The sequence below is a fragment of the Carettochelys insculpta genome, chromosome 5 (assembly GCF_033958435.1).
Source record: "Carettochelys insculpta isolate YL-2023 chromosome 5, ASM3395843v1, whole genome shotgun sequence".
Classification (NCBI taxonomy): Eukaryota; Metazoa; Chordata; order Testudines; family Carettochelyidae; genus Carettochelys; species Carettochelys insculpta.
Genome location: NC_134141.1, coordinates 57,731,439 through 57,758,507, shown reverse-complemented (window position 1 = coordinate 57,758,507; position 27,069 = coordinate 57,731,439). Strand labels below are relative to the sequence as shown.

General features: G+C 41.1%; 1 protein-coding gene across 3 annotated transcripts in view; it reads left to right on the top strand.

Annotated features, from left to right (window-relative positions):
• The window catches only part of DAPK1 (death associated protein kinase 1), a 170,381-nt gene that overhangs the window by 135,997 nt on the left and 7,315 nt on the right, over positions 1-27,069 (top strand). The window contains exons 17-24 of one of the 3 annotated variants that reach the window (XM_074995142.1): positions 326-523; positions 3,857-3,955; positions 8,250-8,327; positions 10,611-10,833; positions 15,389-15,577; positions 21,363-21,560; positions 24,077-24,215; positions 26,647-26,767. In XM_074995142.1, coding sequence (XP_074851243.1) covers positions 326-523; positions 3,857-3,955; positions 8,250-8,327; positions 10,611-10,833; positions 15,389-15,577; positions 21,363-21,560; positions 24,077-24,215; positions 26,647-26,767 — 1,245 coding nt within the window. Of the gene's footprint in view, positions 1-325; positions 524-3,856; positions 3,956-8,249; positions 8,328-10,610; positions 10,834-15,388; positions 15,578-21,362; positions 21,561-24,076; positions 24,216-26,646; positions 26,768-27,069 lie in introns of those variants that run through there. The other 2 variants (XR_012645713.1, XM_074995143.1) reach the window with 2 other exon arrangements.

Here is a 27,069-nt window from a genome sequence, read left to right as displayed (position 1 = left end):
GTTGCCTCAGAGACAGAATGTGCTGCACCACTCAGCAGCTACCATTCTTCAAGCAGATTGTGTGACTGTTACATTTGCCACTTTCTGGCAATTAAAAACCCACAGTAGTATATCTTAGCCACCTTACCGTTTCCAGGGAAAACTGTTGGTTTGTTCTGACACAGACTACTTGTACCAGGAAAAGAAAATTGTTATGGCTTGTGATTCAAAAGGCAGGAAGATACACACTACCACACATCTGTGGAAAAATACTTGAATTTGTATAAAATACTTCATAATGGTTATGGTTTTTAAATGTAACTAACCAGTTGTCTTGTGATTTTAGGATGGACACATAGCCCTGCATCTTGCAGTGAGAAGATGTCAAATAGAAGTAGTTAAAACTCTCATCAGTCAGGGATGTTTTGTAGATTTCCAAGACAGACATGGTAACACTCCTCTGCATGTGGCTTGCAAAGATGGGAATGTCCCTATTGTGATGGCACTCTGTGAAGCAAGTTGTAATTTGGATGTTACAAATAAGGTAAACAAAAACCAGTGCTAGTACAAAATGTCACTGTTAAATCTTTTACCTTCTTTGATGCTAAACTTCTCTTAAAGTACAACAATTATTATACAAAAATTATTCTGTTTCTTCAAAGTGCAAATAGAAAAACATTTTCCAGAACTTAAAAAGGTAGAGCTACAGTTAACTTTAGAGCACCTAAGTTAATAAGTGACAATGCCAGAGGAAAGAGCCAAACCGCATTAGTTTCATTCGTAAACTTTTCTGTTCAGTCCTAACATTAATATATGTGCCAACATGTTCGTCTGGTCACACAGCTTCACTTCTTGCAGGTGATATTTAGGCAACAGGAATGCTATACGCTTCATACTCTGGTAAGCTAAAGAAGAATATTATGTAACAATGATTAATAATAATTGTACTACACTTATAGAACTGATTACAAGTACTTCTGCATATTAAAAACTACTTTTGAATTGAGGAAAGATATACATATGAGAATCATTGATGTTTAACTTCCTAAAAAGTTGGCTTACAATATGACTGTCGCAAGATTCCACTAAGATAGTACTTGTCTTTAGCTGATGGTGGAATCTGAAGTTGATCTAAATGACTTAGGGTTTAGGAAGTTAAACATCAATGATACTTTAAATCTACTAATAAATGGTATTGACCATAATAGTGTTTTCCAGAGTGGGCATGAGGCCAAAAAATGTACCCTTTCCACAGCTTTGTTTTCATGTAGGACCCACACTTAATCACAGAACTAGTCTGTAAAGTAAACCCCTCTGAAATAGCATTTATTTCATTGTTTATTACAGGCTTATTGCTAATTAAAGATAAAAAAATATTCGTAGAGTGATAGATGACCATTTTGGGTGTGAGCTGGAATAGCTGTGTGTCAGTCAAGTGCTTTGCTGGCCTCCTTTGTTGTGATAGAGCTGATTAGGTAATACTTAACAGGTTTAATGTTTTAACTTTCTGCATAGGATTGTTCAGTAACAGCACACTGCATCAGGATTTTTCCTGTTGCTAGTTTGAATCGCTGTAATGTCAGCCATTAAACTTTGCTTGACATACTCTGTGTGGCTAGTGCTTAGTGTTTTGCTTTGAATGTTTAATTATGCAAAGGTGGGAGAACACTGAAATATCATGCAGTTTTTATGTCCCACTAAGTTTGAAACACTTAATTGTCAGAGTGTTTGTGCTGTTCTTTGTAATTCATTTCTCTTAAAGGGAGTAATAGTTCTTAAAAAATAGAAGTATTCTTGTAACACAAGGTTACTACTTTAATGTTTCCATTCGTTATAAAAGCTTTGGAATCTTCTGTGTTACAGAAAGGAATGGAAGGTGGTGGATTTTTGGCTTAAAGTCTGGCCCAGTGCAATCAATATTTTTTTAAATCTAAAGATCAACAGCTGCCAATTGGAAAACTTATTATAATGAGCTCTCCACCCCCTCATGTTAGCTTAAGCGTGACTGATCGGGCAATTAAATGCAGATCCATGGAAAGGTGGGTTAATGCAGCCAAAGGCTGAGGAATCTTTGCTGGCCTTAGTGGCTTGGTTTCAGAGAAATAGGGATGAAAAAAAATAAGCATCTAAAATTAAGTTGACCAGGAAATCTTCCGCATATGTGTAAGGATTTTTGTCTTGTTACTCTTTAAAGCTGTACATGCGGAATGGACTTTGGATTCTAGGTCTCTGGAAGAGAAAAGCTCTCTTCACATAGCATATGGAGAAGATAGGGTTTGTTTTTCAAGACAACACTACCACATGAATCAGTTAACTCAATGAAGCATTTGTCTTGTGTCCACAAATGACATACTACATTACAAATGCAAGATGCTGTCTTAAAAACATGTGACATAGTGCTTCATATCCATATATTCTGGCCGGTGAAAAGGAAATCTTTCCAGTTAATATTTTTTTCTGTGTTCAAGATTTCAGAGGTTGTAATCTCGGGATCCTATTACTACAATAAAAGAGAATTTGAAAATGTTTACTTATGAGAAGGAAGCATTTAGGGTTACAGCAGAAAAAATATAGAAGGAAGAAGTTGCCACACAAGTAGATGCAGAGAGAGGAGATAAACATTGCAAAGATATGAACAAAATAGGTAGGAGATAGACAAAATGAGGATCATTGTATTAGTGGAAGAAATTCAAGAACAACTAAGACATGGGAGTGTGGTAATCTTACAGAATAATAATTTAATACTATAGAAGATAAAGGTGAGAGAAGACAAGCTAGCATACTGCTGTGGTCAGAATGACAGGGACTTCATTCAGCAGTTAACAGAATGGTCATAGAATTGTCTGATAACAGAATGATCATAGAATCCTGGGACTGCAAGGGACTTTAGGCGGTCATCAAGGCCAGCCCCCTGCCTAAAGCAGGATCAACCCCAACAAAATCATCCCAGCCAGGACTTTGTCCAGCCAGTATTCAAAAACCTCTAAGGATGGAGATTCCACCATCTCTCTAGGTAACACATTCCAGTGCTTCATCACCCTTCTGGTGAAATTGTTTTTCCTAACATCTTACTTCTCTCCCTCTAACTTCAGACCATTGATCCTTTTCTGCCATCCATCACTACTGAGGACGACCTCTCTCCATCCTCTTTAGACCTTCCCTTCAGGAAGTTGAAGGCTGCTATCATATCGCTCCCCCAACCCCCCACCGCCACCATTCTTCTCTTCTGCAAGTTAATTAAGCCCAAATCCCTCAGCCTCTCCTCGTAGGTCATGTGATCCAGCCCCCTAATCATTTTAGTTGCCCTCTGCTGAACCCATTTCAATGCGTCCACATCCTTTCTGTAGTGGGGGACCTAGACCTGGATGCAATACTCCAGATTGCCCTCACCAGTGCCAAATAGAAGAGAATAACAACTCTAATACCACTTTTTAGCATCCCCTTCTTTCCATATCTTCCATATCTTTAAACATCATCCCTGTACCTACTAGATCCTAAATTATTCTCTAGGATTGTCTTTTCTTATGGATTCACTTTCTAGTTTTCAAACTGTCTTCCTCTTCCACCACCTGTCTACCCAAGTAGCCTTAGGGTTTTCAGAAAAGTGTTGGTTCACAGTGCTCTTCGGTGTAGTATGCAAACTGTTGTACCCTTGTTGCTTGAAGATCTTGCTTGTAGATGTACTGTAAGTTGTAATCAATTTTTAAACTGAATATAAAATTAATCAAATTATTCTAATTTTTCCCATCCTTTATTCTGTAGGTAAATGTATACGGTAACCCAGTGATGTCTCTGTAGTATAGAATACTCTATACCTGAAAGTCAGGCTCTCTATGGATCAGCAGTAAATTAACCTGTTCTTTTCTTCCCCTCTTAGTATGGACGAACACCTTTACATCTAGCAGCAAATAATGGAATCCTTGATGTTGTCAGGTACCTCTGTCTCACTGGTGCCAATGTAGAAGCTTTAACCTCTGTAAGTATAATAAATGTTATATTGCTTACTTGGTTTATGTAAACAAAAGTGATGGTTTATTCCAATTGTATTTAGAAGAAGTAAAAGTTTTCTTAGACTACAGTGCATCCCTGACTCTGGTTTGATGAATATTCACATTTGCCCATGCAGCCTGCACTGATAAATAATACATTTAAAACAAAGTAGGAGATTTTTTTTCCAAAAGGTTTTCATCTTAATGTAGTGAAAAGAATATTTCATAGCATATATGCGTGGGTGAGTGAATGGGTGAGCTAGCATTCACATGTACTTGTAAAGCAATTACTATCTGTCATGTTGATCTGCACCATCTAAGGTATTTTTCATTCTCAGAAGGGTTGAGCATGGTGCCTTGATTAGCATATCCAGGGGAGTGATGAAGAATGAGCTATCTCACCCACACCAGTGTCCGTTTATTTAACAAACAAATATCATTTATCTGCAAAAGAAATACAGCTGGATCATCCTCAAATACCATGTGCCCTATTCAGCATGCCTTATTCAAGCTAAACTCCTGCTGAACTCCGTAATGGTGAAAGTCAAGTAATAATTTGTGTAATCAGGAACCCAATATTTTTCGAAGCTCTCCCCTCTATAGAAATTACATAAAAATTGTGATGAGATAAAAGGAGAAGTGTGTCTCTGTGAATTTGACAGCACTTGATATCGGAGGTCAGTTTCTCACTGTTTCCTTCTGTAATTTAGCAAGCTTGTGGCTATTTGCAGTTTGTATGGGTCTTTCACAAACTGACACAGGAGAAAGAAACAGCTGAAGGTTGATTGCAGTTGTGCCAATTTTCTGGCTTTACAGGGCCTCAGATGTACTCAGTACCTGAAAATAATTTTCTTTTTTTAAAATCACTGCATGTTAAGATTCCAGTTTCTCTTGTTTTTTCTTGGCTTCATTATTTGTAATTACCAAAAGAAGTACATAAATTGAAGCTGTTTCCTTTTAGCTTATCCTCATTCTCAGATTTTTTGGAGTAACTTGATCCAGTAAAATCAGCATTAAACATGTAGGAAGTGATTGTGATGAGATAAAAAGTTGATCTACATGTGGAAAATTATCAGTGGAACTATACAGCTCTGTTGGTATAACCGTCTGCATGGACAGCACATGCTCCTTCCAAAAGAGGTGTTCATTATTCCAGTTATTTTAGAATGCTTTGAAAATGATGACAATGCTTTGATTGACTGCAGAGGAAGTGTCTGGTTCTCACATTCAGTATTGTATGCAATCAGCACACTTCACTTCAGGTGCCCTAGGTTTACGTGCATGTCACTTTAATAATACCAGTAAGACAAAAACCTGTATGGATGGAAACAGGCAGAATCTGGCAACCCTGAACATGGGGAACAGTAACAAAATATCATATGGATTGCACATAGAACCCTGATGGGTCACAGGTTACCCACCACTGATCTACACTGATGATTGGTGAAACTCCTTCCCAAGAGGTGGTAGCCAGGTCAACAGAAGAATTGTTCCACTGATGCTGTGTTATGTACACCAGAGGTTAGGTCAGTATAGCTATAGTTCTCAGGGGTATAGATGTAAAATCCTAATGTAGACCAGGCCTAAGTTTGGCAGGAGAAGCAGGGTGATTAAACAGGAGAAATTCCTGTTCATGCACAAATATCAGGGCAGTGAGTGTGTTGGTAAAAAGAGGGCAGTGGAAAGACCATGTCTGTGGTGATTTTAAGTTTCCTTTCCTTTTTTTAAGTTTTTATTAAAATCTGATGTTAGCCTTATTTGGAAGGTCCTAATGGTGGTTCTTTTCTGACCTTTTGGTTAAATTATTTTCCAAGCATCATTTTTCAGTGTTCATTAACGCCTAAAACATTAGCTTTGAGCAGCTGCTTGGTAATATCAGCACATTTTTATTTAATTTTGAAATTTTATTGTATAAATGTTTTTATTTTTTTGAGAGAACCCCTTGTGACAGGTCGCACTCCCCTGGGATGACACTTGAGGTGCTGTAGATACTACTGGGCCTGCCTTTTCTGTCATCCTGGACACCTTTTAACTCTGTTTTGCTGAGCCAGCCTCATAGAAATCCTCCACCATAAGCACAAGTGAGGCCACACCCTGCTACAAAATAATACAGGCATTGGGATCTGTTCTATAAGGGAAGTTCCTCAGCACCCAGATGTCTATCCCCCACCCCACCTTGGGCTATAAACCCAAAGTTGTGCAAAATTTGCCTCTGTCTCAGTGTGGAGGAAGGTATATACAGTTTCCTCCTCTTCCCCACCCCCCAATAACAGTTTATTAATTATAAAAAGGTGTATATTAAGTAGTCAGAGGTAGTAAACAGAGCAAAGCAGATTACTAAGAAAATACTACAAAGCACGAAAACTAAGCTAGATTCACTGAAGAAACGGGTTACAATTAATAATTCCTCACCCTACGTAATGTTTCAGGTAGAGTCGTTCACAAGCCGGATGTTGTTTTAGCCTAAGTCCCTGCACCCTTCCCCAGTTCAAGACCTTTTGTTTCCAGGTGTTTGCAAGTGTGTCTTTAGCTGGGAAGGCAGAAGGGAAGCAACCTGAAAGCCAGGGTTGTTGTCCTCCCCCTCCTTATATAGAATTTCCATAAGGTGGGAATCCATTGTTTTGATTTCTCCCCTCTCCATGACTGTGGAACAGTTCATCAATCCAAGAGGCAAACTAATACTAGGCGACCAAGTCACCTGACTCCATAGCATTCTAGCTAGGGCTCTACCAAATTCATAGGCATGAAAAATGCATTATGGACCATGAAATCTGGGAGATTTGAGTAGGGGGAGAGTCATGGTATTGCCACCCCTACTTCTGTGCTGCCTTCAGAGCCAGGCAGCCAGAGAATCACTCCTTTTGTTTGTACAGCCAGCTCTGAAGGCGAGGCCCTGCCAGCAGGTGTGCAGAAGTAAGATTGGCAATACCATACCATACTGTCCTTACATCTGCATTGCTGCAGGCAATGGAAGCTCCCGACCAGAGCCACCACTCTCTAAATGCCCAATTCTGAAGGCAGTGCTGCTTCCAGCAGCAGCAGAGAGGTAAGGGTAGTTGTACCACCACAACTCCACCCAGCCACACCCCCACCCATCAGTATCTTCATAACTCCCCCCCACCCCCCCTCCACAACTTCTTTTTGGGCCAGGAGCACTACAATTAAAACAGTGAAATTTCAGAACTACCTGAAATCATGAAATCTGATTTTTAAAATTCTATGACCCTGAAATTGACAAAATTGGACCATAAACTTGATAGGGTCCTAAATATAGCATTGATGAGTCAGTGGCAGTATGGTCCCTGGGAAGACCAAGCCTTTTCACGGTCCGTTGTCCTTGCTGATGGACCATCAGCCTGGTCTGGCTTGTCCATTCTTGTACCTGAAGTGTTAGCAGAGGGTATGAAACAAAGTGGCATATACAAAATACAAATACATTCGTCAATATTCCTAACTTCAGATACAAAAATGACACAGACAAATATGATACTCCTGTTCAGTAAATCTTAACCTTTCCATTGATCTCTTACACGAATTATCTTGCATAAATTATAGCTGTTATGTCGTATCCAGATCATAAGCATATTTTCATAAACAGTATAGAACATAATGTCACACCACTAAAAGCACTTGATCAAGTTCATGTTCTTGAAATGTGTAACCCATTCAATGGTTTAAAAACTATTACAAAATTGTCCTTCATGCACTCATGCAGTTTGGCATCTTGTTGTTCCGTATATTACCTTGTGTGTCCTGGAACTTTGGTGGATTTAAAATGCCCAGAATGTTTAATTTGAATGAGTGTATGGGCAAACATGTAAATAGCTGTTAAGAAACATAATTTACTTGGTGAATGTGCTACTAGTAGCTTTTTATATGTGACAACACTATGTGGCACATAGTATGTAGTCTATCGATTATTTCTAGCATCTACTAACATCCTGTATATTGAAATGGAGAGGGAAGAATGATCATTGGAGGGGAATACTGGCATTGCACTAATCCTCTGGATCCAAAGCACTGTGTTGCTGTAATGTAAAGACACTGCTTTGCAAAAGGAAGGCTTGTGTTCAAAGTTTCTTTACTTTTTTTTTTTTGGATGATTAAACTAAACTAGGATGATTACAGTTGAGGAGTTTTCCTGGCTGTCTTTTCTAACCCATTTGCTTCTGACAACAATTTTATTCTGTTACTGCCTTGAGCAGAACTGAGCTACAATGCATATGCATTTCTACTGCAAACAAAGGGAAGTGATTGCACTTAATAGCTTGTCTTTGCCAGGATGGGAAAACAGCAGAGGAACTCGCTAGAACAGAGCAGCATGAACATGTAGCCAGCCTTCTTGCAAGGCTTAAAAAGGTAAGAATGCATGTCTATCTGTTTTGGGGGGGGCAGAGAGGGAAGAGAAGGTGTTTTGACTGACTTTGGTGTTTGAAAGTGTGGGGTAGCACTTTGAACAGGACGTATGAGAAAAAACCTACATCAAAAGAGTTTGGTCAAAAAGCCAAATACAGTGTTACAAAACCACACAGTGAAATAAGTTGGTAAACACTATCTTATGAATTAGGCTGATGTTTAACATAGCAGTGATGTAGCAGAGAGAGAATATATAATTTATTTCTTTTTTTTCTCAGATCACACACTCTCTCTCTCTCTCTCTCTCTCTCTCTCTCTCTCTCTCTTTTCAGCATTCTAGGCGGGTCCCAGTACTATTACCAAGGGTCAAAAACATTGCCTCTGTGCTGCAATAACAACAGTGGTACAGGTTGGACTTCTTTGGTCCGGCACCCACAGAACCTTACTGGTCCCAAACTATAGTGTTTGCCAGACAAGAGGAAGTCACTGCTAACCCCTCTGCTCCACTCCTGTTCCTGACTGGAGTCCTGGACACCGGACCCCTGGCCAGCACCCTCTCCCAGCTGCTGGGAGTCTCTGGTCCAGCAATATCTGTGGATCCCAGGTGTTGCCAGACCAGAATATGCGGGATTAGGGAAGTCCAACCTGTAATAAAAGACCTGTGGCAGCAAGTCTGAGCCTTGTTCTGCAGGTTCAGGCTTGTACTACAGTACTAGAAATAGTGTAGATGTTCCCTCTCAGGCTGGAGCTGAGGCTCTGAGATCTTATTCCCCTCTCCAGATTTCAGAGTGAGTTCCAGCTCAAGTGGGACTGTCTACACTGCTAGTTTTAGTGCTCCAGTGTGAACCTCAATCTATAGACCCAAGTCCTGAAACTCTCACCCCTGTGAGTTATTTTTGCTTTGTAGATGTACCTGCTGATGCCTGGTCTACATGTACATGTAATATAGCTCTGGCGCTCGGGGGGGGGCTGCAGGCTCCTGTCGGCAGAAGTTTTGTTGGCAGAATGCACATCCAGAATGCAGATGTGTTGGCAGAGATCTGCCAGTTGGGAGCATTCTGTTGATATTCCCATACACATCATTCCACGAGGAAGAAGGGATGTCTCGACAGAGGGGAGTTTTCTGACATTTGGCCCCATTTGGATGGTCCAACTGTCAGAAAAGCCTCTCCAAAAGAACTGTTGGCAAAAGATACGCAAACGCCTTGTGCAATTTGCATAACTTTTGCTGACAGTTCTCGGCAATCTAGACATAGCCAGGGTTGTGAAAAATCAGCCTGAGCCCCAGTGTAGAAGGAGCTAGGTGGATGAGAGCATGCTGTTACTTGGAGAGGCGGTGTTCCTACAGCCAGGTACATAGGCTGCCTATACCACAGGGTTATGCCAGGACAGCTGCAGCGTGGTAGCTAAGTTCTTATAGTCCCCTTAGTGTAGAATGTGGCCTGTGGTTCTTGGCTTCCCCTCCACCCTTCCTCTCAATCTTTGGAGCAAAATGATTCTGCTGCTGTAATGTTGCATCAAAAACTACAGATCTTATCAGGCTTTAATGGAATCCATTCTCTTTGGAACAGCTGTTAATTTGAAAAAATTACAGATTTCTGCACTGAAATCCTTGAAAATCCTGGTTAATGAGCTCACTTTTTTAGTGTTCTGGCTTGTAGGAAGGCCATGTTTTACTGCTAGTTCCTGAAATTTATTTTCATGCCGCAGGAGCAAAGTGCTGTGCTTCACTTCCCTGTCTTTCTTGGCCTCCTACTGCCCCCTAACTTTATAACAAAGTAACAACAATTAATAGTTACTGTATATCTTCCTTTGGAAAAACAAAAGAAAAGGGGGGGGGGAATGTGGGTAATGAAGTTGCAAGATGATGAGGTACTTTAAAGTTGCTTCTATCCCTAGAAAGTAGCACAGTACTTTACACTGCTGATCTATATTAACAATGCTGTCAAAATTATGCAACTTAAAACTTTCAGGTGTCTTTCCGTAAGATTTATTTGAATTAAGTTGTTGCAAGTTCATATTTTCACAATGCTGAATAATTATTCTGCTTGTTGTAAAACAGCTGAAGTGGGTGATGAATAAGTATGCTGGGCCTCTTCTATTCATTTTCACTCTTAAGGATAGAAAATAAATTGACCCAGAATGTAGAGAGAGAGACTGCCAAATGCCTCCAAAACACTCCATTTGGGGCAATGTATCAGAAAGTATTTTCAAGCTGTGCTTAAAGTGAACATACAGCTTTTAGACTTCTTATTGGGATATTTTGTCTACATTGTTTCTAATTAGGATACACACAGAGGCCTTTTTATCCAGCAACTCAGACCTACTCAAAACCCACAGCCAAGAATAAAACTTAAGCTGTTTGGACATTCGGGATCTGGGAAGACTACTCTTGTGGAATCTCTCAAGTGTGGTCTCATAAGGAGTTTTTTTAGAAGACGAAGACCAAGGCTTTCCTCCACAAACTCAACCAGATTCCCACCTTCGCCCTTGTCTACCAAACCATCAGGTATCACTTTAAGGCTTTTGGTTTTATATCATTTAAAGTAAGAGAATAGAAAAAAGGGTCTTAAGAAACCAAAGCAGGGACATGTTTTTCTATTATTGATGCCTGGGCAGGAAGATGAACAGTGGATGTCGCAGGGAGAAGATCAGGCAGAGAAATTTTTAACACATCAGCTGAGATGGGAAGAAAAGAACTTGACCACTTGTCACTAGTACTCTGGAGTGTTGTGGTGTTTGTGGTTTTTTTTGCAAATGTAAAGATGTTAAATATGCCTTCTGGCAAAACGTAATTGGTCACCTCTGTCCAACAAAGCATCTTTATTGAACATGATGATGTCTGCATCCAGTCCTAAACTGCATGATATTCAGTAACTGCCTCATTCTAAGACTGCAAAAGTAATACGTGAATTTAGCCTTGTTTATCTCTTGTCCAGCACAGGGGTATTGTGGAGGCAGGGGATGTTGTTTGAGGTAAATGCTTTTTGAGGTCCTTCCGTGAAAGCATGCTGTAGAAGTGTTTTTTTTTTTTAATCTATTATTTAAGCTTTGTTCTTAAGTTGGTTCAGTATTCTTATAAAACACTAATACATATTTATCTCTGATCATAATTTTGAGGTAATACTCAAACATGTCAATAAATGTATATATTAACAGTTTTTGTCTTTGCTTCACCTTCAGTCAATTTATGACAAGTATAGGAAGGAGAATAAAACTCTGATGAAAGAACAAGCAAAAAGGTTTCTGACACAGATATGATATATGAGTGGTTAATGAATCACTGCAAGAAGCTTTCACATATTAAATAGGAATTATCTATTTCAACTTTAGTCTCATTAAATAAAACATTCTCTGTTCCATTCATCTTAATTTATAGGCTCTTGCACAAAGATTAAATTATCAAGAAATACAAGCATGTATCTACTGAAGCTAGAACAGAAAGGAGGGGTTTTTTTCTCTCTTTCATATGAGTTAGAAATTAGGGAGCTATGTTTTCAAGGTCAGACGCAGCCACACAAACAAGTGAGATATGGGTGTAGGGGTTTTTGCACATATTGTCACATACAAAAACTCAATACCATAAACCACGTGAAGCAAGAGAAAATTGCTTTTCTTTGTAAGCTACACAAATTCTGGAAGAAGTTGCATCATTTTATATATGGTTTTATGTGCACGGTATAGCTCTAAGTAAAAACATAAAAATGGCCATACTGGGTCAGACCAGTGGTCCATTTAGGCCAGTATTCTGTCTTCAGGGCTTTTGTCATATGATCCATCCCCTCTTGTCTTCTGTCATCCAGTCCCAACTTTTGGCAGTTGTAGGCTTAGGAGGACACAGTGGCCATGTCTACATGGCCCATTAGGACAGCACTGCTGGCAGCAGTGTGGTACAAATGACAGTTGAAGAAATTGCAAATGGAGGACCATTAGCAAACTTGCACAGCTAATTAGCATAGCTATGCGAGATTTTGCTGTCTGGGGGGGGTGCCAGCAGTACAGAAACCTTGAAGATGAGCCTCAGCTAGCTAAGCCCCTCTCTGTCTCCAGTCCCTTATGCCTCTGTACTGCAGGCACCCCTCTTCCGACGGCAAAATCTCGTGTGACTAGGCTAATTAGCCATACGAGCTTTTGCAAATTGTCCTCCATTTGCAATTTCTTGAACTGTCACAAGCATAGCACTGCTGGCAGCAGCACTGTGCTAATGGGCCATGTAGATGTGGCCCACCTGTGGAGTTGCATTGCTGACCATTTTGGCTAATAGCCATTGATGGCCCTACCCTGCATGAACTTATCTAGTTCTTTATCAAGCCCATTTGTATTTTTAGCCTTCACTACATCTCCTGACAGCAAGTTGCAGGGGTTGATTGTGTGTTGTGTGAAGAAGCACTTCCTTATGTTTATTTAAGCTATCATTTTAATTTCATTGGGTGCCCCATAGTTCTTGTGTTATGTGAAGGATTGAGTAATGCTTTCCAATTTACCATTCATGATTTTATATACGTCCATCATATCCCACATTAGTCACCATTTTATAAGCTAAATAGCCCAAGTCTTTTTACTCTTCCCTAATATGGAAACTGTTCCATACCCCCTATAATTTTTGTTGCCTTTCTCTGTAGTTTTTTCCAATTTTAATATAGCTTTTTGAAATGGAGTGAACAGAATTGTACCACACATGTAAGTGGTGGATGTACCATGATTAATATGGTGGCATTATGATATTTTGGGTGTATTTATCTCTTTTTCCTAATGGTTACAAAGAGTTTGTTCACAATGGGTTTTTCTGACTGTCACTGCACAGTGAGCAGATGTTTTCAGAGAACAGAACATGATGACTCCAAGATCTTTCTTGAGTGGTAATAACTAATTTAGATCCATCAATTTTATGTATACTTGGGATTACATTTTCTGATTTGCATTCCTTTGCACTTAACACCAGATTTCATTTTCAATTTTGTTGCCCAGTCACTAAGTTTTATGAGAACACTTTGTAGGTTTTCAGAGTCAGCTTTAAACTTAACTCTCTTGAGTAATTTTATATCATTTACAAACTTTGCTACCTCACTGCCCACCCCTTTTTCCAGATAATTTATGAACATGTTCTGCAGCACTAGACCCCATTACAGATCTTGGACTGGGGGATTCATTCTGTTATTTACTTCCCTCCATTATGAAAACTGACTGTTTATTCCTACCTTTCATTTTCTGTCCTTTTAAGCAAATACTGATCCATGAGAGACCTTCCCTCTCCCACCATGACAGTTTACTTTTCTTAAGAACCTTGGTGTGGGACCTCATCAAAGGCTTGCAGAAAGTCCAAGAACACTCTGTCATCACACTGTTAATGCCATATGCTTGTTGGCCACCTCAAATGATTCCAGTAGAATTGCCTTTACAAAAGCTGTGGTGGTGTGTCCCAAACATATTGTGTTCATCCATGTGTCCAATAAGTCTGTTCTTTACTATAGTTTCAGTCAGTTTACCTGGTACTGAAATTAGGTTTTACTGGTATGTAATTGCCAGGATTGCCCTTGGAGTCTTTTAATTGTGTTACATTAGCTACCTTTTTGTTACATATTACTGAGGCAGACTGAAGTGATAGGTTATATACCACAGTTAGTAATTCTAGATTTATATTTGAATTCCTTCAGAAATCTTGGGCGAATACACCTGATCCTGGTGACTACTGTTTAATTTATCAGTTTGTTTGAAAACCTCCTCTAATGACACCTCAATCTAGGACAGTACTGCAAATCTGTTACCCAAAAATAATTTGTACTGTGTAGGAATCTCCCTCACATCTTCTTAAGTGAAGACCAATGCAAAGAATTCATGTATCTTCTCTGTAGTGGGCCTTTCTTCCTTGCATGCTCCTTTATCTTTTCAATAATCTAGTGGCCCTACTCATTTTTTGCCAGGCCTCCTGCTTCTGATGTATTTTAAAACATTTTTTGCTATTAGTTTTTGTATCTTTTGCTGCTGTTCTTCAAATTCTTTTTTGTTTTGTGTAATTATACTTTTACACTTGATTTTTCAGGGTTAATGCACCTTTCAGTTTTTCTCAGTTTATGTCTACACTGTGAGATAATATAGATTTTAAGTCATTTAACCCAATTTTACCAAGTGCCTATCTCCACTGTAAATTCCATTAGCTCAATTTACAGTGCACTAAAATCGACATATTATCATAGTAGCCTGACAGGTGTAGCATTCAGTTCAAATTTAAAATTCTGAATGAATGTCTTTAAATCTAATTAATTAGCCTCCAGAGATGTCCAGTATGTGCCCCACAGCTCTCTGCTCTGTCTTCCTCCATCTCCACCACTCTTAGGTGTGGAGGAATTAGGCAGCAGGAATACCATTTCAGTTTGGCACCTGGAAGCCCCTGGCAACAGGGTCATGAGAGGCTGGAAATCTTATTTCCTTTGCTGTTAGCATGGCTGTGGGGTCTGTGGTTCTGTGTCTACCTCTACTAGCTGTCCTTTTTCTTTTTCTTTTCTTTTCCTGCGCTGCCTGGCACCAGCCACTGCAGTGTCCCATCCACCCCCGCCACACCACGTGGCAACTAGGCTATAGGTGTGTCATGCCTGTATGAAAGGACAAACTTCTTTTCAGCCATTTACATTTTGTCCTGCCCCCATGCATCCCCTCCATGGCAGGGGAATGAGGGAAATGAACTGTAGGAAATGAAATGTGGGAAGATGTCAGATACCCACAGCCACTTGCAGGCCATTTTTTTCCCATGCTACACCAATGACAATAGCTGGAATGCTGTGGGGCTCAGGGAACTATGGGATAGGTTCCCACAGTACACTGCTGCAGCAGTTGATTTTTGGCAACTTGTGTGCGGCAGCAATAAGTCAATTTTGTGGGGAGCATGTGGGAAGGTGAGGATGCTCAAAGAATCTTGGGAACAAACATGGTTCACAGCTGTTTGTACGCTGAGTGCCTCTGTTCAAAGAACAGATATTTTTAAATCAAATGTTATGCCAGGCACACTATTTTTAAACTACCTGTTTATAAATTCTTACTGGTTTGTAATCTTCTTTTTCATGACTCAGTTTCAGTGAGCATTACAAATCTTTACCCTGGCTGTGAAAATGTTAGCGTCAGAAGTCGAAGCATGATGTTTGAGCCAGGCCTTACCAAAGGGATGCTAGAAGCATTTGTTTCACCATCTCACCCTTCTCACTGCTCCGCAGATGACCAGTCTACCAAGGCTATCGACATTCAGAACGCCTACTTGAATGGTAATAAGTTAATTGAATTACCGTATGTTAATGGTGTATGACAGATAATGGCTTTACTTTTCTAAAATATTTGAATTTGAAAGCTACTTTAAGCATTGCTTTAAACATGTCCACTAGTTGGTTGTGCATATCTTTTTTTTATAGCAAAGCCCCGTGAAGTTATATGGGGTGGTTTGTATATCATTTATGGGTACAGTAGTAGGGTCTCAACATTTGCGAGAGTTCCGTGTTTTTCACAAATTCTGGGGGTGCCTGGGACCTCGAGGGAAGCGGCAGCCACTCACAAATAATTGAATTCGTGAACATTAAGTTCGCGAATCGTGAGACTGTACTGTACTATTTTAACCACTTTTAACATGAAAGATTTTGGACCAGTCATGAGCCATTATTGATTATATCCTGTCCTAGGTGTTCGTGATACTTTGACTGTATACTCGTTAGACCTAGTCCTTGTCACAAACATCTTGTACATGAAGTTCTATTTTTATTTATCATCATGCCCTTTTGTAGGTGACCTGATTTTTTTCCCTCAAGTTAAACTCAAAACACAGGTAATGTTTTACCTACCAAGTCAGTTTTTCCAGGACGAAATGGGGCTTAAGCTGTTAGTGTTGGGTAGGAGAATATATTTATAGATGTGTAACATGCTGTGAAATATTTGCTATGTGTGATGAGTAACTTGGCATATAGTCAACATTTGTTGTTTGTCCAAAGTTATTCTCTTTCAGCACAACTGTATAACAGATTTAGTATCTAAAATACATTAAAGCAGCACTGCAGACTGTTAGAAACTATTCCATTGTAAAGAATGGAAATTCCATTCCATTCTATTTATAGCATAGTTGAAGCTTCCAATTTTTCTAGAGTATTTATAAAATCATTTTATTACTTTACAAAATGATTACTAAGATGATACAAATGCATATCCTTTCAACCAGATTGAGAGAGAGAGACTTGAAGAAGCTAACAAATCTTGCACCCTCAAAAATAGAGCTGATGGTGTTCTTAAGTGGTAATTAAGGGCATGTCTACAGTAGGAGATTAAATTGAATTTAGGAAGGTCAATTTTCTAGCACCCTGTTTTTTTAAAGTCGACGGTCCATGTTTCCACTGGCACATGAAGCTGATGGAGTGCATCACCATTAGGTTAGGAAGCTTTGAATTTGTCAGCAATGCGCTGTGGGTATGCCATTGCAAAACTAGCATGGACCCTGTCCAGCTTCTAACTCTAGTGGCAAGTAGAAAACACCTCATGCAGTATGCTGCAGTATTCACAGACCCTAAGCAGCTGTCAGAGCAATGAAGACTCTGAGGAGGATATACACATACACTCATATGAAAAACTGAAGAGGAGAAACATTGAGATGCTGGCAGCACTCAATTCTTTGTACACAGTGGCGCACCAATTCTGGTACTGTGAAACAAGCTTAGACCACATGGTTCTGCAGGTATGGGATGATGAGCAGTGGCTACAAAACCACCTCAAGCATAAGGCCAGTTTCATGAAATTGTGAATTACTTTCTCCTGCCTTGAAGCGATGTGATACCAACATGAGTCCTGCTCTCACAGTTCAGAAGCAAGTGGCAGTAGTTCTGTGGAAGCTTGCAACATTGGGCAGTCAGTTGGAGTGGGCAGGTCTACAGTGGGGACTGCTGTGATCCAGGTAGCCAAGAAAATCATTAGCCTTCTGCTACAAAGGATGGTGACTCTGGGAAATGTGCAGCACCTGGTGGATACTTTTGCCATTACCGGGTTCCCTAACTACAGGTGGGCGATAGGTGGAACACACATCCCTATCTTGGCACCAGACCATCTTGCCCCAGAGTACGTAAACCACAAGGAGTAGTTCTCAATAGTATTGCAGGTGTTGATAGATCACAAAGGCCATTTTACACTCATTTATATGGGATGGGCAGGAAAGAAGCATGAGGCACACATCTTTAGGATCTCTGGTATGTTCAGAAATCTGCACAATGGGGCTTTCTTCCCAGACCAGAAGATTACCATTGGAGACCTAGAGATGCTAATAGTGAGCCTGGGATATCTAGCTTACCCCTTGCTCTCTTGGCCCATACACTGATTGCTTGGACTGCAGTAAGGAGCAGTTCAACTATTGGCTGAGCAAGTACAGAATGTGCATTTAGACCTCAGTGCAAATAACATTACCGTCCTAGTGACAGCCTGCTTTGTGCTTCATAACTTATGTGAGAGCAAGGGAAGATTTCGTGCCAGGCTGGAGGGCTGAGGCAGATTACCTGGCCAGAAATTATGAGTGGCCAGACATGGGGTAATAAGGAGAGCACAGTGAGGGGCACTGCTAATCAGGGAGGTTTTGAAAAGCAGCTTTATGAATGACCAGTGACATGACAGCCATGTCTGTTGCTCTTAAGGGGGTGACCCTGCATGAAGTGTGCGGGCCTTTAAACCCTGTAAAGGCCCCCACTCTGTGCAACACAAGCAAAAGAGGTGCTGTTTCTGAAAGGTTGTTATTTAGGGGACAACTTGAAGCACACAGTAAAGGAGTTCTTGGCCGGGGCTTCGGGGGCAAGTAAACAAGTTCAAGAACTGTTTTGTCAGACTTCTACTCTGAGAAAAGTCCGTGGGATTGAATGGATGGCTGCCCTTGACTCCCTCTTGCATTCTGGGGCACTGAGACAGGAGGTTAGGGAACATGGTGAGAAGGGCATGTGGTTCAGTGTGTGTCTGTGCTCCTCTACCAGGCATCTCAGGAGCTCTGTTTGCTGCACCATGTGATTTGACATCTCCTGGGTTTGGACTTCGTACTTTGTGAGCGCACTCCTCTCCTCCTGATCTACCCTCCTTTCTTCCAGCATGGTTCTCCTCCATTCATTAACTGTACCCTGTCCATGCAGGCAGCTTCCATGAACTCTAGGAACACGTATTCCCATGATTTCTTTTGCCTTCTGAGCTCTGTCAGTCTAACAGGTGGAGTGAGGGGCATGGGATGGTCGTAGAATCGTAGGGCTGAAATGGAAGGGACCTTAGGAGGTCAGCTAGTCCAGCCCCCCACCTAGAGCAGGCTCAACCCTAACTAAATCATCCCGGTCAGGACTTTAAGCCGGGACTTAAAAACCTCTAAAGATGGAGATTCCACCACTCCCTAGGTAAAGCATTCCAGTGCTTCACCACTCTCCTGGTGAAATAGTTTTTCCTAGTATCCAGCTTACACCTCTCCCTTTGTAACTTCAGACCACTGCTCATTCTGGCATCCACCAACACTGAGAACACCCTCCCTCCTTCCTCTTTAGAGCCCCCTTCAGGAAGTCGAAGACTGTCAGATTCCCCTCACTCGTGAAAAAACTATTGTTGCAGACACTTCAACAAAACAAAAGTGAAGGCCAGACATTAGGAAGATAGATTTACTGTAGAGAAGTAATTTCCTGAAAGAGCATCTGTGGGGAAACAATAGGAATGTGTTTTGTACAAGGGCATATTTTTTATTTTAGGCATCATTTGCCAGCAGGTACTACACAAAGATCTCAAGGGATCTACTTGACTCATTTTGTTTCCAGTCCATGGTAAAACACAGATTGGGGCAGGCTTTCTAGCCATGTGTGGGACCCTGAATTCAAAAAATGGTTTCTGTAGCTGTGCATGCTGCAGAAGGTTGGGCATGGTGGCTGTCAGAGGTGTGGCAGTTGCAGTTGCCATATGCTTTCCTCCTTCTACCTGGCTAGCATATTAAGAGTTTCCCTTTCCCCAAGAGCTTGGGGAAGAGAGGGAAGAGCAGGCATGGCAGTGCAGCTTGTGCTGTTTGGGTTGTGTGGTTCTCTGTCACCACCTGCTTCTCTTCTCCTCTTTGCTGAGACAGTTAAAGCTTCCCTTCCCCCAGCAGCCCAGGGAAGTGGCAGCAGGGGAGAGGCATGGTAGTGCACCTTGTGCTATCCTTCTAGTGGTTGCCATGTGCTTGCCCCTCCCTCCCCCTTGGGCTGGGGCAATGAAAGTTTCCCTTCCCCCAGGAGCCCAGGGAACAGAGGTAGGTAGGACAGCCATGCCGGAGCAGTTTGTGCTGTCATAGCTTAATGCACCTAAGTTACGTGTATCTTTTCCTGCTTCCTCTAGGTTGCAATGTGAGATATCAGCCTTCTTAAATAACACTCATCGATAAAGAACAGATGCTGACTGAATGTGGGCAAAAGCCTGGTTGGTATGCTGCACTGCTTTGTGGTGCAGGACACCAGATTACCTATTGCTGGCTTGGTGGAAAGGTGTCCTATCAAGGAGTTTGGAATAAGGCAGGCCTCCCCAGAAACCTCCTGAGAAGGATTAAAGAGGACTTGTGTGAGAGCTTTATGGAAATGTGCAGTGGGGATTCCCACTCTATCCCCAGACACATTAACATGTATTTTCAGAGGGCCCCTGGTTGTGTAGGTACAGCATCTGACGCAGATCACACCCATCTGCCTTAACCCACTTGTTTAGCATGAGTAAAAATTAGAACTCACCAACAGTGCCTTCCCTGCCAGGGTCTGACAGCAAATCATCCTGCGAGGAGGAAAAGGGAGCCGAAGTGTATTTAAAAAAAAAAAAAGAAAAAAGATGGTTCTAGTTTTCTGGGATCTACTCCATTCACCTGCTGACCATTGTCTTCATCTTCATCATCCACCCTGTCTTCCCCACTGTTGCCAGAGGCTGTCTGAAGACTCTCATGGGCAGTATCCACGGACTGTTCAGAGACAGTATTTTGTTCCCCCTTCCACAGAAACACCCCTGACCCCTGGTGTCTCATGCAGCTGCTCACAGAAGCAGCATGTTTGCTTCAATGACCTAGAACATCCATTTGCTTCCTTTGTCTTCTGGTGTGCCTGCCTGAGCACCTTTATTTTCATGCATCACTGCTGGATGTCCCTGGTGTCCCTTTTCCACCAGGTCCTCTGAGATCTTGACATGGGTGTGTCTGCATTTATTTTGCTGCTGCTTAGTTCTGCCAGCACAGCTTCATCCACCCCCGCCCCCCACACACACACTGTAGCTCATCTGTGACCCTGGGAATTCATGATAAAATGTGCTATTGAGGTAAGCTGCCTGGTCCGCTCACCATGCTGGCCAAACAGGAAATGAAATGCAAACTTTGTCTGGCTGTTTCCTGCGGATCTGGAGAGCAGTGGTGAAAGTGGTGGCCAGAGTGGTCACATTGGGGTACTGTTGGGCACCTCACAGAGGCCGTAAATGTCAAGTCACAACATTCCATCTGCACCACTCTAAGGTTGACCATGCAAAGTCAAATTTAGCTTTACTTCTCATGAAAAGCTGATGTACCAAAATCAACCGTAGGGGCCCTTAAAATTCACTGGAATAGAGCCTGTAGTGTGGACTGATTGCTTAGAAAATCAACCTACGCTCAACCTAATCTAAATAAAGTGTGATTCTTAAAGCCTACTCTGATTTGTTAGCAATTTCAGTTTTAAAAGTGAAAATGGACTGTTTTGTGAATAATCTTCTACCTTATGTTTTTGACACCAGATTTCATACATCACAAAGTCATTAGAAAAATGTTTAGTTGCATTTTCAGGGGCACGAGAAAGAAGTGCAGCTGTTATTTCTCTAACGTTGTTTAGGGCACTGTTTTATTTTCTCAAAGGTTTAATACCCATTTCTGTGTAAAGCCAGGACTTACTTAATCTGTAATGCCCGGGGTCTGTGATTCCTGGACACTTACATTTGAATTCCAGATTTAGCCCTGGAATGCTTTGCTTCCAGTGTTGAAGGACCATAGCTCTTTAAAGAAGTTTGACCTGTTTATCTGTCTGTCCCTTTTTATAGGAATTGGTGACTTCAGTGTGTGGGAGTTCTCTGGGAATCCTGTATATTTCTGCTGTTATGATTATTTTGCTGCGAATGATCCGACTGCAGTTCACATTGTGCTTTTCAGTCTTGAAGAACCATATGAAATCCAGTTAAACCAAGTGATCTTCTGGCTTAATTTTCTGAAATCACTGGTCCCAGTTGAGGAACCCATAGGTAGGCCACAGTGTGTGACTATATGCCTTCTGTGGAGGAAAGAAAAAGTTTTTGTTTCTCTAACTTCATTGAGTCCTGTTTGTGTTCATCTTCCTGCATCCTACTGAGATCAACTTTAAACAAAGTTTTTTACAGAGGTGAACTTCACTCACAGCAAAGGGTCTAAACTGGACCATACGCACTTAACCATATTAAAATGGTCTAGGTTGTGATTAAATGGTTCCTGAATTTCTCCCTAAGCCGTTAAATTGAAATTTTCTGGTCAGAGAACTACTTTGTCGTTCTTGTGTACTGTTTATCTACATACGGTATCTCCAAGTGCACTATGTATTTAAATGAAGTTTGGAAACACTGCTTAAATTCTGTTTAAATCCAACCTCAGCTAAATTGGTTCCCAGCACTAACTGGATAGGCCAGTGTGCATGGATCTAATTTATGCTAGAATGGAGTTTTAAAGCTGTGATTGTTTTCTGCCCATCTGCTCAGACCTGTTTAGCTGGAGCTATATTTAGACTTTAAATGGGCTTTGCTCCTTTCAAGTATTGGTGTGGATGAAACCTAATATTGGTAGCAAATTTTGCTTGACGTCTAATGAGATCTCTGGTTATGCTGTTTGGAATTACTTGTAGATCAAATAAGTTGACTTCATATTTTTTTAGAAAGGTTAAAGACATCTCTCTTGGGTTATACCAATTTAGCTTTTATTGCAGTGGAGCATTCATTTCACATATGCTCATTGTTTGATGGAAGAACCAAGCCCAGAAATCTGTCTTGGCTTCATCAGCCAAAACTCTGTTCAAGCCAGTGGATCTGATTAGATGTGCATGAATAAAGAAAACCCATTAAATGACACAATTACCGTGCAGTCACCTGAAAGGCATATCAAACACTACTTTATAGCTGAAAGATCCCTATTGATATTTTTGCTAATGTTAAATGCATTATGTCAGATCCCAGGCAATTTACTATATTTCTTATTTATGAACTCAGCACAAGCCTGCATTGCTATGCCTCCTTCCAGTTTGTTTTAGTTTTATTTTAAGTTAGGAGCAAAAAGTTAAAAATAAGGAATGCTTTGATCCAGCTGATATGCAAATAGTTGTGTAATCAACACTCAGGAGTTTGCTGAAAATTAATACTGAAGTTTGTTACTATGTATAATAGTTCTGCAGTTGCTAGAATCCAAATCTGAGTCAGCTAAATATAGAACTTAACACTGTCAATTCTCCCTGAAAAATAATTAGCAATATTTAATGTTAAGTTTACCTATAGTGCAGTAACTAACAAAGTTGTTCAACTGACTGGTGCTAATAGTTCATAAGGAATCCTTCAACTCCTAACAAAGTGTAGTAGCGTGTATTAGTAGAAATCTTAAAGATTTGGAATACCTTACGAGCCAATTCTAATAGGTCCTTCACAAAATACGAGAAAAGAGAGTGCTGTCTGTGTTATTGTACACTGCTTCATAGGTCACAGAACAGTAATTTTGTACCAATATACATAATAAGAGGGTATATTTGTGTGGCGTAAGCAGTGTTCCCTGTAAGCGAAGCACCCAGAAGAGATTAAGATGATGCCCAGTTCATTAGCGAATTGCCCAAAGCCACCCACAGCAGACAGCATGTCTCTCTATTGGCTGTGCACATCCACACATGCCAAAATTTACTGTGTCAATGGATGGAAAAAATTAGAGGGAACACTGAGCGTAATCATAACGGGTCAAATTCTGGAGATGTCAACAGTTTTTCCTGAGTGAACACACAATCAAGTTAGTTTAGATTCTGCCAGGGTGAGGATGAAATAAAATTGACAGGATATAGATCGTGTTTTGTAAACATTTGACCAACAGTCTATTTTTTTTTCCTGAGTAGTATACTAGAGAACAGGCTGAAAAAATGTGTGTTACATACTGTCACCTCATTCATATGCCATTTGTATCTCTCTCTTTCTCATTCTTTTTCATGGTTTCTCCCAGGCTTTTCCTACTTAGCTCTCACCTAAATGAGAGTTCATTGTTTGTGTAAGTACTGTACAATTGCATTCATACCACAGTATGAATGATGTAGATTGTGTTCTCCTTACAATCATCTAACTTACATCCTGTAGTGCTAAGCACCGTTCAAAGAATTACCACCAAGTGTTGCAAGTAGTTGCTCTGTTATTGACTTAAATGTTGTTCCCAAAATGGCTACATAGTTTGTAGCTGAGTTGTTAGTGATACTTACTGAATTTTTAAAAAATACGGCCATATAGTATCAGCACTTCTAATATTATTTGCAAGGGAAAAATCATCCATATTTATGGGCTATAGACAAAATCACATCAACCAAACAGTCCTTAAGTTACACACACGTGTGTAGATTTTTTTCTTTTCCTTTCTTTTTTAAGCTGGCAAGTGTACTCTCACAAGTTGAGCAGTATGTCAAAACATAAAATTAACCTCTGCCTTAGTGTGCACTAAGAGCGCTTTCCCTGAAATTGTACTCTGGGTATGTATTTCTTTTTTTCTCATGAAGCATTTGCTGGAAGGCTGAAAAGTCCATTGCATGTTGTCCTGGTGGCCACCCATGCTGACATTGTGAATCTTCCTCGCCCTGTTGGAGGAGAATTTGGATATGACAAAGACATGTCATTGCTAAAAGAAATCAGAAACAGGTGAGAAGAGGAACACTGCACTTTTTTAAAAACGAAATTTAAATGCCATATTAAAACACGAAAATACTAAAGCTGGTTCTTGATTTTAAGTGTTTGATATCATTTACAAAATAACATTCATTGAACTGTATAGGAGCTGAGAAAATCCAGTACTTTGTGCGCTGCTTGCTATTGAAAATGGTCTTGCACTATATTTTGTGCAAAAATGGAAAAACTTGATAGTTTTTAAAATGAATAGGTTGCCTGAAGCCTTCATGTTTAAGTATTGTAGCAATCTGAGAAAAATGGGCGACTTTATTTATGAATGCTGCAATACCCAGACACAACGGTGCTTCATCCTTTCAATTAAGATATCTAGTATAGGGAAAAAAAAAACACACGGGTGTATTTTATATACAGTTTTCTGAAGAGCTGCATGCCAATAGGGACAAAACAATGAATCAACAAGTGTCTCTAAATGTTGATTAGTTCTAATACCAAACACTAAGAATTGCAAGGAGGAGAACCCTGTTTTTCACAATTAGCTGTTTTTACAAAGTAGTCTTCTGAAGCAAAAGATACACAATTCACCCTGATATCATGGTATGCGGAACCATTCAGGTCTTCTGAGTGGGTCTGTTTGCTAGGAAGAAGATGTAAGGGAAGTTGGTCTTGGGTATATCCAGGCCTGCTGACGAGGGGGACAAAAACAGCAATTGCCCTGGGGCCTGGCGATTTAAAAGGGCCCAGGGCTCTGGCCCCAACAGCAGTGGTGGATGGAGTCCCCATGTCTTTAAATCACTGCCGGAGCACTGCTGCAGTGTCCTCTGGGTAGTTCTGAGGGTTGCCAATGAGTGGGGCAAGCAGCGTTGCGCACTCCGGGTGGCTCTAAGGCTGGATGCTTCCAGTCCTGCCCCTTTCAGGAGCATGGAGCCAGGGGTGGGGGCTCCCCATCTTGCCCAGACTGTCTGCTCCCCTGGGGAATCTCCTCCCAGATTTCTATTATTATTTTATTAGGTCAATATCCTGATCTTCTGAAACTGAGCAATAGATATCTGTCTATAGTCCTTGGAGTTTGTCAATAGATGTTTCATTGCTAAGCTTGTGAAAACAAATAAATGTGGTTGGCCAGTCTAAAAGTATTGAGAATAAATGGAGAAAAAGCTGTTTAACTACTGAACAGTTTCAGATAAGAACCACCAAGTGAGCTGTACTCATTAAAAACAAATCATTGCTATAACTTCAATACAGTTTGAACCACTCTAGTTCAGCACCCTTGGGAGCTGACCGATGCCAAACGAGAGAATTTGCTGGACTGTCGGCGGTCAGTGTTGCCCAGCAGCATTGCCAACACTTGCACTGACTGCTGGGCTCTTAGAAGACATTTAGGGGTAAATTACGGCTAAATAACAGCACAGAACACTGAGCCAGGACTGGTGGCTGGGAACAACCTTCATGAGACCACAGAAAAGTTGGCCACACCCATGATAAATAGTCGTCTGGCTAACTAAAGACCTGCTGGACTAGAGAGGTTCAACCTCTAGAAGTACGTGTACTTCCTGTAATCAATATGTTTACTTCCTGTCCATTGATTTTTTCCTGCAATGCTCTTTATATAGTACTGGAAGTCTTACCCAGCATTTCTCAGTCCTTTCACTTAATTTTTGTTGTTCTTCATTTAAATCCTGCTCTGGGTTGGGGCTGAGGACAAAGGGGTTCAGTATGCAGGCTGTCCTGGGGAAAGAAGACTACCACAGTCCCATGGGGCTAAGTGAAATGCACCACTTCATGGCAGCTGCAGCTCCATCCGACACAGCCGGGGAGGGGTGCACTAACCCCTGTGCTTCTCAGTCAGAGAGGAATGCAGCAAACTATGCCCTTCCCCCTGGTGAGGAGGAACAGCCTGCAATGTCCCCATAAGAAGTGGGGGGTGGGAGGGACCTTCAGGCTCCTCTGCCCTTCCTAAAGTTCACCTAGGGAGTGGAAGTCTCAGGTTTGGGGCAGTCCTGGATGTAGGAAAGAGAAATATACCCCCTGCCAGCCCCTTTCACCTGGCTGGTGAGTGTCTGTTTTTTGTATGATTTTATGAGAAGCAATCCCCTCAACACACATGCAGACAAACTCTCTCAACTAGATGGTAGACAGCTGTTCATTTCTCCACCCCTGCCCTCTGCTGCCCAAGTGGGAGTATAGTTGTCTGTCTGGGTCCCCTTTTCTGGCCCCTTGCTTTCTCCCCTGTGTTCACTGTAGAGTGTAACTTTCTCTGTCTTCCATCCCACATACCCTGCTGCCCCCCTGTGGTCATTGTATAACACAGCCCTCCATTTCCATTTTATTCCATTGCCCTGGTACACCTAAACCCTTATGTTGCATTTGAGTTATGACAAGAGGGAAGCTGCATAGCAAATTTGGTGATCCTGCAAATAAAAATGTACTCCTGTTTTTCTCTTAGGTTTGGAAATGATCTTCAAATTTTGGACAAGTTATTTGTTTTGGATGCTGGAGCATCTGGTTCTAAAGATATGAAGCTGCTCCGAACTCACCTACAAGAATTAAGAAGTCAGATCATTTCAGTAAGTAGTTTCCTGAAGGCCTGGACTGGGCTAACTCCCTCTGAAGTTCTGGTTTGGAAGGTAGCTTCCAAGGGGCGGTTACTACCGGCCTTTTGCTTCTTGGGCATCAGAGGCTGGGCATCATGGAGTTCAGGGAGAATCAGTGCAGTTTCTTTTATTTGAACGCTCTCTGGTGGCTAGTTCAGAGTCTCTGTTAGTTGTCAATCAGCCTATAGACATTCTGGTTTGAAGGGAATAGAAAGAAGACATTTTTCCGAATCTCCAAGAGGTGCTGTTGGGTCAAACTAGGCTGAAAATGGAGT